At 48.4% G+C, this 11,481-nt stretch overlaps 1 protein-coding gene across 1 annotated transcript; it reads left to right on the top strand.

The window, feature by feature from the left end:
* The first annotated feature begins 4,185 nt into the window (after positions 1-4,185).
* Positions 4,186-7,122, top strand: IER3IP1 (immediate early response 3 interacting protein 1). Its single transcript, XM_086480140.1, has 3 exons — positions 4,186-4,276; positions 6,086-6,187; positions 7,067-7,122. Exons 1-3 carry the CDS (start codon positions 4,186-4,188, stop codon positions 7,120-7,122), a joined length of 249 nt encoding a protein of 82 aa, XP_086336266.1.
* Positions 7,123-11,481: the final 4,359 nt, after the last annotated feature.

The following is an 11,481-nucleotide window of genomic DNA, read 5'->3' as shown; positions in this document are numbered from 1 at the left end:
ATGGTCCGATACTTGCGTGTCCGTGGTGGCAAACACCAACTCCTTGCCTGTAACCGTCTGTGCCACTTCGGTCTCCCTCTTGTATAGTGGGAGACCTCTCCTCTCCCGTATTTAGTGAGCTGCTCCTGCCTGTCCATCGCCCGCGACAGCAGCCTCAAGCACCCCTCCTCTTCGCTCTCCTTAGTACCCCTGTTCTTTCTTCATGCCACTCGCTGCACAGAGACACAACCCCCCCCCCCCCCCCGCCCCCTTGTCAAAATTCATGGAGCTGTTTCCTCATCCTCCTCTAAATCCCTCCTGAAGACCCGCTGCTGCCTCAAGGCCTGCCAATCCTGACCGTCTCCCAGCAGGAAGGCAGGGCTAAGCAGAGACTTCCAATTCTCTGATGGAGCCTGTCTGGTTTCTTGCTGCCCCGCTCCCTGCGTTGCCCTGCTTTTGGTATCCACTGTCTTCCAGCTGCGACATAGACTGGAATACCCCTACGCCTGCCATCTCTGGAAAATATCTACATGGCACTGAGCATAACGGGCTTTGGTTCTGGACTGGTGTATTCCAGCACCGACACAACGCAAACAGTGGCTGGGGTGAGGATGCCAAGGATCGCAGTACCATGTAGTGTAACATAATGTAATACTGTACAATTGATAACACCAAGATGAACAGCAGCACGCGTGCGTGCGGGCACGAGACAACAAATGACGTTATGGAGCCAATCGCGATAAACTTTGGAAATGGCATCAATAAATTCAGGTGTAAATTCAGAACGGTGTACTTGTTTTTGCTTTGTTCTTCAATCCCCAGGAAGTCCTTTTGTGTACGAATGTCCTCTCAAGGTGCAAATCTTAGGAAAGCTGGCAGGCTGTGTTTTTGAAGGGGACAGCTATTCACTTTATTCCAAATAAGCAAGGGCAGAGATGATAGAGTCCTGGATAAGACCAAGATCTTTCCTGTACATAGCTGCTGAAGGGTAAGAACCAGATGCACATTCTCCCAAATGTACAAAATCTTATTGCAGTCCCAGCTTCGGTGGTTAAAACAAACAAAGGGATGTGAAATCAGTTAAATATTCAATTTGCGCTTACAAGAGACGCGTTACGTCTGTAGGGTGCATCACTAACCTTGGCAGCAGTTCAGCGGTGCAATAGATGTGATGACTGAAGGACGACAAAGGCTTTAGTCCAACTGCGAAATGTAGGTATGGGGTTTACTTATAGCACGTTAACTGAGCTGCAGAACCTGAATTTTTCACAGGCACAGATTTTTTCAGTTAGTGGAGTTGCCCATTGTAGACGTTAGTACATGGTAGGCAGGTGTGAGGACTTCACTCCTTGATTCAATACCCCGTGCCACATGATGGTTTGTGTCCCTTCAGAGCCCCGCTAAGGTAAAACCATGACGTAGCAAGCTTCCTTCTGGACTGCGAGGGTGAATATTTGAAGTTTGCTCATCTCCAGCACATAAGGTATTACCAGTCTCACTGCCAAACATCTGAAGGAGGAAATTGTCAAAGCGAGTTCAGAAAATAAACTCAGAGGAGGGCGGCAAGTGAGGCGAAGGATGTAGGGACTGAAGTCGTGGGAAGACTTCCTTTGACCTGGTGTTTGCTCACCAGGAATAAACTAACAGAATCCTCAAAACTTGCGTGCGGTGAGCTTGAGTCTCGTTAACTGTAGAGGATGGTTAGGCCCAAGGAGCTGTGATGGACAATATCGAACAATAAACCAAGAATAAAAAATACCAAGGTCTTCACCATCCTTCACCGGCCTGAAGTTTAATCCTTTGACATCTGTAAGGTGGTTTAAAACTCTGTTTTATGGTGATGGACTGCACTCTGCAGATGACACCACAGGAATTTACTGCACTGAAACGTAACACCTTAATGAAGAAAAAAATTGCTTTCCTTCTAATGCAAGCAGCTTTGTCTGGTTTTCCCTTCAACCACGTAACACGATGATTCAGAGAGAAGACTCGTGTGGTCATTAAGTTACCATGATGGATTTTACAAAGGGGGAGATCACGTCAAATTTATGTAAGCCTGATAGCAGCTGCTCTTTGGAAATACATCTTAATTATGGGTAAAAATACTAAGCCATAACTTGTACACTTATTTTAAAACCCCCATTTTTTTTTTCAGTGTCATAACTCTAAACATTAGCTCTTCAGTGAGGTTAGTATTTATTTATAGGTTGGATACCGTAAAGAGGTAGCCCAGGAAATGCTACTTGATGATGGTGGTTATTGGACATGCCTGTTAGTGACCCCTCGTATTTATCTGTATTTAATTATAGGATTACTGCCATAATGCCCCAAGTTGCGTCTGAGAACAAGAGGCAGCTCCATTTGTGAGGCCATTATATGCCAGCACTCACGACTTCTTACAAAATAGTAATGACCTTTGGGATGAAATCTTTTCAGCCTGGTATTGACTTTCTCTGTGTGTACGGGGTTTGGTGGAAATCAAGATCAGTCTTTTTTCTTATTTATAGACCCAGGGAAAAAGATGGTTTGAATGATTTAAAAAAGCTTTCTGCAGACTTCAGGGTGATTAGAAATGTCTCCATTTTAAAACGTTAAACTGATAGGTTTTAGGTTTGTAGTCACACCCAATTCAAAAATTCAGATGAGAAATACAGAAGTTTTGTTGGAATTCTTGAGCTTGCAAGTGTGTGTTCACATGTGCCAGTATTCCTACTAACTGCTGACATACGTGAGGTTGATCAAACACATGTTTGCAGAATCAGAGCCAACATTTGGAAATATTTTGAGCTTTCATATAACAAAACACTTCAGCATATGCTTAAACAGTATTGATTCCACTGGGAGTGCAATAGATGATTTACTCGCTTCCCTGAACTGAGATTATACTCCTTTTCGAGACTGAAACGACAAATACTTTTGACTAGATGACGAAACTCTGATGAAAACGTTTGATTTTTGTTCTCTATCTCCCTTATTTAATGTTAGTAATTTTCGGAGTAAATCAGTAACAAAAGTATGCTGTGGCTCTAATAATGGGGTGCTTTCTCTCGCTTCCAGTTCCAGCTGTTAAAACCTAATGTAATTTAACAGTAATGATTATTTAGAAGAATAATACTATGTCATCAACTACACTAAAGCAAGTGTTTTGGAAAGGAAAGCTGAAGACAAGAAGCTGAGGTGTGGGTTTCTTCGCATGGTGCCTGAGCATGCACTGGTTGTACGGTCCCGACGCTTAATTAATTGCTGAAGAATCAGATCATCTCATGCTTGCTGGTGAGTGGATCTTGAACCGGAGCTGAAGCGTGGAGAGGTAATATTGATAAACTGTGAATATTTTACCCAGATCGTATCAGAAGTCTGTGGCAGAGCAGAGAATCGAGATGGGGTCTCTCCAGTCCACCACATTAAGCACGAATTTCTCATTTCTGCCACGGCAAACGGGTCTAATAACCGTCAGAGCACAGTGATTATGCAAATCGTTGTACTCTGATTGAGCAATAAAAGCCATCAACCATCCAGAGTTAAGGGGTTTGCATATTGTATGATTTCCAAGAAATAAAATCAGAGTGATTATGCAAATCACCCCCCTTCAGCCAATCGGACAGAAAGGCGCAAGGGAAAACAAAAGTATCTTTATGCACCAATAACTACACAGTGTCCTCGAGCTCCAGTTATTATTATTTTTGTTATTTGACTGCAGAAGTGCCCGGACGCCCCGATCAATCCACTATAAAACGTAATCGTTTTATTTTGGATTCCGCAACAAATTTTGACTTCTGCAGTCATTACATTTTGGATGAAAAACGATTAGGATCCAAGCTGTCTTCCTGCTAGAATGAAAACATAACTCAATACGTACTGAAAAAATTAAAATTAAGTAAAATTTTATGTAAAATTAAGTCTCAGACCCCGTATTTTCGGATGCAAAGCGGCTACGTTTTTGGCTACCTCCGCCAACATCGCGTCATTCAGGGGTGATGCCCACGGGGCCTCCCCGCAGCCCCACACCGCGACGACGCTTCCCGCCACCTCCCGCCGTTTCGCAAGAGGCCACAGCAAAACGGCACAGGCCACGCCCTCAGACCCCTCCCCCTCCCCAACCCCCTCCCCCTCCCCAACCCCCGCCCTTCTTCCCCCGAACCCCGCCCCGCCACGTCCCTCTCGGGCGCCGGTTCCCGCCGCGGCGGCGCATCGCGGCGGCGGGCCATGGCGTTCACTCTGTACTCCCTGCTGCAGGCCGCCCTCCTCGTCGTGAACGCCGTGGCCGTGCTGCACGAAGAGCGCTTCCTCCGACGCGGTGAGCCGACCGGCGGCGGGGCGGCGGGGAGGAGGAGGAGGAGGAGGAGGAGGGAGGCCCCGGGCTGGGCCCGGCCGCGGCGGCGCGTTCTCCCTGCGCATCCCCCGGTCCGGCGGGGCCTCAGGAAGGCAGGAGCCGCCCGGAGCCCCGCTGGTTCCCTCGGGGATGCTGCCGGGCGCGGGAGGGCCGCCCGGTGCCGCAGAGGCCCCTCCCGGCCCACTGGGTTTCGTGGGACCCGGTGTTGCGGCCTTCCTCCCCCACCCCCCCCCCCCCGCACCAGACGGTGTTTTGTATAAAACCACGGTTTTTGGTCTTGGAGTTGAATTTTCTGCCGGTGCGGTTGATGTCTCTGCTGTCATTGCTTTGTCTGTCTTTTTTTTTTTTTTTTTTTTTTTTTTTCTTTTTTCCCTCATTATTTGAGTGGTTTATTCCTGCACGTTTCTGTTTCATCTCCATTTATGCCACGCCTCAGGACAGTGTGATGGCCTGAGGTGGTTTTTCATCTCATCGTGCCTTTTTTTGATGCTGCACATGTTCACACTCGTGTTTTTGGGGTACTGGGCAAAGATCCCCAAGGTGGGGCATCCTTGGCCTTTAAAACGAAACACAGAAAAGCCACTGAAACAAAGAGCTGCAAAGCCCAGGAAAAAAATTACCTGTGATCCAAGGCTTCCCAGTTTGGTGATCTGGAGAATCCTGACTTTTCCAAGTCAGGCTGAGTTAGGATTTTCGGCAGGAGTGCAGATAGTTATCCTTTTTTCCTGCTCCCCCCACCGCGAGGGACCTGCTTAGTTTGGGACTGGGGTTGTCTTTGCCTTTTCTGATGAGCAGCGGCTTGAGGAAAGGGGAGATGTGGGAACAGGCAGGATGAATCAAGCCGCTTGTTGTCCCCAAAAGGTTTGGGGATAACTCCAAGCTCATGCAAGTGGGAAGCAGTGGCTGGCACAGCCGGTGAGGGAGAAGACCCACCTACAGCCCCCAGCCCGGTGCCAGCAGAGTGAGGGAGACAAGAGAAGAGGGGGAAAAAAAAAAATCACTTGAAAGTTGTCAGTGGAGCAAAAAAACTCACAGGTTGTGCGGTGCAGCTCAAGACTACTGAGAGCCGCTCCCTCCTCTGCTCCGCTCCTCCCCAAACGGGTTGGGGCTGTGACCAGCAGGACTCCAAAATCCCGGGTCCCCTTGCTGGGACCGCACACGCTCTGCGTCCCTGCAGCAGGTGGGGAACGGTTTCTCCCTCTAAGGCCTTGGTAAATCTTCAGTACTTTTGTCGCCCCCTGAAAAGTTCCCAGGTCATTTTGTTGGTTTGTTGGGGTTGTTTTTTTTATAGCAGTTACAAAAATCATCATCCCGATTTGGAATTTGTGCGGGCCGCGTTCTGCCGCGCGGCTCGTTTCTCAGTGCCGAAGCATCACTTCATACCCAACAATCATTTGCTATTTTCGCTTCTGGTAAAGGACTGTGAACAGATGCAGTTTGTTTGTTTTTATTTTGGTGGGGTTTTTTTTTTTTGAAGCCAAACAATTTGTTTCTCTGGCAGGCAGGGAGTAGCAGAGTATTAAACACTTCTTTCACAGAAACGTTGATCTGTTCTGTTGCGTTAAAAGGTTTAACAGTTTTCCGTATATTGTATTAAAATGGAATAAAGCTGATTGGTTTGTAGTTTGTTTTTCGGTGTTAGTATAAACTTAATGATGTTCGAAGCAGATCGCTCATTAATATTGCCGATAGCATTTGTTGCATGGTTTTGGTTTGGTGGGGTTGTTTTTTTTTTTCCTAACATGCTTGGCTGTTTTTTTTTTTGTGACACAGTCGGCTGGGGAAATGATCAAGGCATTGGAGGATTTGGAGAGGAGCCAGGAATTAAGGCTCAGCTAGCGAACCTTATTCGATCTGTACGAACCGTTATGAGAGGTAAGTGACAATCTTTTGTTTCAATACTGTCTGCCCGGTTTTGTTCCCATGCTTTAATGAAGTACCATCAGTATTTTGACTCTCTTCATTTACCAAACAGCTGCTATTTCTGCTCATCATTATCAATCTGTCCTTCACGCGTGGAGGGCGCAGGTCCCAGATAAGGTGCCCTAGTTTTGATAGAGCGTAAAACATTCCCTGACTCTGGCTTGTGGTGCCGCTGCTGTGCCTTGTCTTTCCCCGGTGTTTGGGAGATGGGGGGAAGCTCGGTGGTCAATCAGAGGGTGCAGTTAGCTTCACCTTGGCTAAATTCAGTTTTATATAAAGTACCTGGTGAGGGAAATGTAATTCGTGGGATTCCTAAAGGTAAGCCAGGCTTACGTGCCTCAAAAGATGGGGGGAAAAAAAAATAGACTCCTAATTTGTAAGTTACTGATAGTTTTTTTCACTATAAAACACACCAAAAATGCCTTTTATAGGTGATGATAAAGACGAAATAACAATCTGCCTGCCACAGGGTAAAACCAGATACGTTTCTTCTAAACCACAGCAAAGCCAAGGGTAGAAACTGACTTTGAGGCGGTTTAGTTTCATTTGGAGGAAAAGTTGTTTGGGTTGAAGTTAAAACATGACGGGCCGTAGAAAAATTTTTGTGCTGTTGCTTCCTGCTAATTTTTAGTATCCTAGGCTTTGATCCTGGCTCCTTCCACTGATACTGATCTTTGCATAAGAAAATCCAGTGTATTTTTAAAATTTTGATTGATTTTGCTCCTTAAAAGGTAGTTTCCCAAGGTAACGTGAAGGTCTGTCGCTTTGTGTTGTGGGAAAGAACATTTTCACAATTACTCTTTTTTTTTTTTTTTCTTTTCCCCCCTACAGTGCCGTTAATAGCCGTGAACTCTGTTACAATCGTTCTCCTCCTGTTGTTTGGTTGAAGACGCCCGGTGAAAATCTTTTCAACGCCCAAAGAAGCAAGTTGCTAACCATCACTGCTCTGAGTTTTCTGGGATCCAGCATGGTTTAGCTGTCAATTTGACACTCAACTTAAAATAATAAAGACACTATTCCTATTTATCCTATTTCCTAACGTTCGGTTGCAGTTTCATTAAACAAGATAATGGGATCAATGCAACGAAGCTGCGAATATATTGGACTGCGACGAGTTCTGTTGCTGCCTGTGAATCGCGCTGACCGTCAGAGTGCGCGTCGTAAAGCAGCGCAATGGCGGCCGGTAGGTCGCGGTCTCTAGATGTCTCGTTACTCAGGGATGAATTTCCTTCAGTACGCTTCCCAAATTATTTTTCAGTTAAGAAAAACAACAGTGTTTTTTATTTCGGTTACTACCACTGTTTAGAGAACGTGTTGTAAATTGCGGAAGCACAATTGTCGCGCTGAGGGACGTAAAACCAGCTGGGTAAAGTCCTGATTCGGTTCGCGTTGGAAATTGAATTTTCCTGCTTCGCTTGAGACCAGGGTTTTCCCCTTGGCGTTTTGTAGCCTTTTCAAACCAGTCATATTTCGTGCTGATGGTGAAGTAAGTTGAAAATAGGTGCAATTGCTATGCAAAATCCCAAAAAAAAGCTGTACCTAAAGCTGGGCGACTCTGTGTTAGTTTAGAGTAGCAGGTGATACTAGTGATCAGCATTTATTACTGTTCTGTCAAGGATTATTCCACTTTTTTGAACATGTGTTAAGCATCTATGGGGATTAGTGTGTTGGAAGTGGGGGACCCGTTTGTATTCTGAGCTTCTTGGGAAGTGTGAGAGGGGAATACTGTGCCCTTTTTGAGTGCAATTCTTTGTTAAAAAACAGCGAATTTGCAGCCTTTTCCGTTACTGCTGCTGCTTCCCCCGCCCTCCACCTTCCTGTGTTAATTTAACAACTTTGAAATTGAAACTATGGGTATGATCTTGCAGCTCTGCTGCAGAGAATATTGCTAATTGCTTTGGTGCAGATCTGGTCTCAATTAAGACTGCTGGGTTAGGTCCGATGCTGTGTAGCGAGTCGGAATTGAAGAAGCCAGGTTCTCATGCACCTTTTTGGAGAAGGTAGAACTCTTCTGTCTGTTCCTCTGCTAAAGTGTTTGAGCTTCTTTTTGAAGTCGGGGAGGCCAAAGGGAACCCAGCAGTTTCATTATTTTAAAAACAGCTTAGTTTATCCTCCCTTCTTCCGACTTCTTGATGACTAAAGCATATGCTGTTGTATACAAAGATAAACCTGTAAAATGTGTAAATGAATTTAATGATCTTCAATTCAATGATCTGCAATTGAATTGCAGTTCAATTGCAAACCGTTTTGCAGAGTAGAGTCTATCCAGGAGGAGAGTTTTATGTTGTTTCCTTTTTTTTTTTAGTGAAAACTTGTAAATAAATTCTGAATTTCTAAGTCAAGCACTGTCTTTCATAACTCGCTCTATATCTGTCTACAGTGGGAGTATCCCAGAACTCAGCTTCGTCCTGTTCCAGATACCAGAGTTACTGTTCTCACACTAAGTATTTTCCTCATCCCTGTGGCGCTTGCAAGTACCATTTCTTTGCCGTGAAGCTGTATTTAGGTTTATGTAGCAAACCTGATGAGCCGTGGTAACATTGGCTGGAGGCAGAATAGGATCGTGCTAGTCTTTAGATTCTGAAGCAGGTAGATCTAAAGTATTTCTTTGTAATAATCTTTGTGTAATTCAGAGGCGACGAGGGTACAGTCTGGATCAGTTACTTTCAAATATCTGTCTTTCACGGGAACTGGACGGTATGTGTGAGGAATAGATAAAACATGGAAGGTATGCAGGCCTTTTTGTGAAATTTTTGTGAAAAAGCGGTGGTAGGTGTTTCCATTGCTGATGCATTGGATTGGAGCACTGAGTGATTTGAAGCACAGCTTGCGTATTGTCTCCTTTTCTTGACTGTTAAAAACACTAGTTCTTACTAAAATGAAAGGCAGTACTGAAGATTATAATCAACAGCTTTAAAAACGGGTGAAAAGTAATTTCTGCCCTCCTTCTGTCCTTTCAGAAAGGCTGAAGTTTCGATACATGGCTTACAGCACGGGGGCAGATCATTTAAAAATTGATTAGGCACGTGCAGTAAGAAGGATCAGCGGTTCTGTGCACCAAGAATCCTGCATTTGAGGCAAAACTGGGATGCGTTTTACCTGGCAGATGCAAAATAGCTATTCAAAGAGGGGCAGCGGCTGAAGACCTGGTCTCCCAGGTAATAAGCAGGGAAGAGGGCAAAAGGGCAGCCAGCAGACAGGCAGAGAAAGGAGCGTAGAGAGAAACAGCAAAGGAGTAACTACACTGCTGCTGCCTCCTCGTGTGGCTTTGAGCAGTTCTGAAATAAGTCTGCTGTGACTTGAGTTCAAACAAGGCGAAGCACCTCAAACCTGGCAGGGGCTCGGGTTCTTCAGTGGTGGGGAACAGCCAAAAAAAAGGTTCCACCTGGCAAAGAGCTCCGTGTGCGAAGTAGCCTGCCCTCCAGTAGTCGCTTCAAACCGTGAGCAGCATTGTCGCCCCTACCTGGCACAGAAATGGCAATAACCAGAACGTGTTACAGATCGGAGTGAGGACTAAGACTTTCTGGTGTAGAATAATTGGTTCTAGTAAGGATTTGTAAACAGAAGATGCTCTCACAGCAGTGGACTGCAGTGTGGCGGTACCAGCCGTGGCTGCCTGTGCGGGGAAAAGGAAGACTGTGGGATACGAGAGTCTTTAGTACAAACACAGGCGGGAACGAGGGATCGTTTCTGTATACCTGTACAGTTAAAGGCTTTGTTTTGAAGGGCGTGGGGACAGGCGAAGGGAAAAGCAGGAAGGTAATGTGTTTGTACGTGAACAAACGAATCTCGATCTCACTTTAATTGTCCCTGGTGTCTCACATTAGGTTGCAACGGTATGAATTTAGAACCGTGCAATCTTACATACCCTGGATTTTTTTGATGCACCATCACAATACAAAGCTGTGATATACCACACTTAATTAATTTACTTGCCCTCATTTCTTAACGAAACCCTAACTGCAGTGGCTTAAAATGCGATTGCATCTGCCCGTGTTTTCCGCAAGCTGCCTCTCCTGGAGATAAAGCAGGGCACGCTCCGCCACCACCCCAGCTACAGACTGGTCTCCACCGCCACCCCAGCTACAGACTGGTCTCCACCGACTGGGACCTGCCACCGTCCCAGCCGAAGCACAGTCCTCACAACACAGTAGCTGTAAGGAGCCGATCTCCAGCACGTCCACAGACACTCCCGGGGCGGCTCCGGCCGGGAAGCGCTCCAGGGCCGCATCCCTCAGCAGACCAGGCCGGCTGGGGCAGGAGGCGGTTGTTCCCCGCCTCCTTCCCCCGCCCTCAGCCCGCCGCCCCGGGACGCAGGGCCGGTCACCCCCTCTACCGTTTCCCGCCCTTCCCGCCGAGGCGCCCCCAGCGCCGCCGTGGCCCCCGCGGGCTGCCCGCGGCGCTGCCTGTCGACGACCGCCGGGAGCCAGCCGGGGATACCGGCCCTTGAGGGCGGAGCGCCGCCGGGGCTCCACGGCTGTGATTGCCGCGCCGGCGGCAGGCGGGTCCCGGCGCTCGGCCGGGCAGCCCCGGCTCCGTGAGGGCCCCGCGGGGCGGCGGGGAAGCCGCAGGGGCGGCGGCAGCGCGGCTAGAGGCAGGTTAGTTTCGGCGGCGCGGAGGGGGAGGGCCTCCACGCTGCTCTCCCCTCTCGTCCGAGTGGGTCCGCCAGCTTTCTTCGGCCGCGAACGGGCGGGCGGAACCATGCTCGTCACGGGAAAGGGGAGGCCGCCGAGCCCGAAGACTCCCCCGCCAGAGAATGGACCAGCCCACCTGCCCATTGTAAACTGGCGCAAAGAGGCGGTACCATCTCCTTGGGCGGGGGTGCGGAGGGTAGTTGTATCATCATGCCCTTTGCAGCGTGATGAAGGGAGGGCAAGTCGCGTCCGTCCTCGAAGGCGTTGTGGGGCCGGGGGCCGGCCCCGGCGCTCCCCAGCGAGCGGGGAGGCTCTCCCTGTGCCCCCGGCTCCTCAAGGAGCAATGTCAGGCCCACAGGGAAGGCCGGGTGGGCTCCCTGTGGGGCTGGGTGGGCGGCCCTGGGGCCCGCAGCCCCACTCCCCTCAACGCAGCCTGTTCCCGAGCCTCGGCCGCTCCGCTGCTTTGTCCTGGGGCTCGCCAGTGGCTTCTGGGGCTCGCCAGTGGCTTTTGGGGCTCCTGCTTTGCTGCCTGGCTTGTGCCATCAGCTGGGGGAAGGGCCTGGCCTTTGCTGGTGGCATGGCGAAGGCCCTGCGGGATGGCCCGGTGGTGGG

Source organism: Leptosomus discolor, chromosome Z (assembly GCF_034619465.1).
Source record: "Leptosomus discolor isolate bLepDis1 chromosome Z, bLepDis1.hap2, whole genome shotgun sequence".
Classification (NCBI taxonomy): Eukaryota; Metazoa; Chordata; class Aves; order Leptosomiformes; family Leptosomidae; genus Leptosomus; species Leptosomus discolor.
This window is presented reverse-complemented; position numbering and strand designations above follow the sequence as displayed.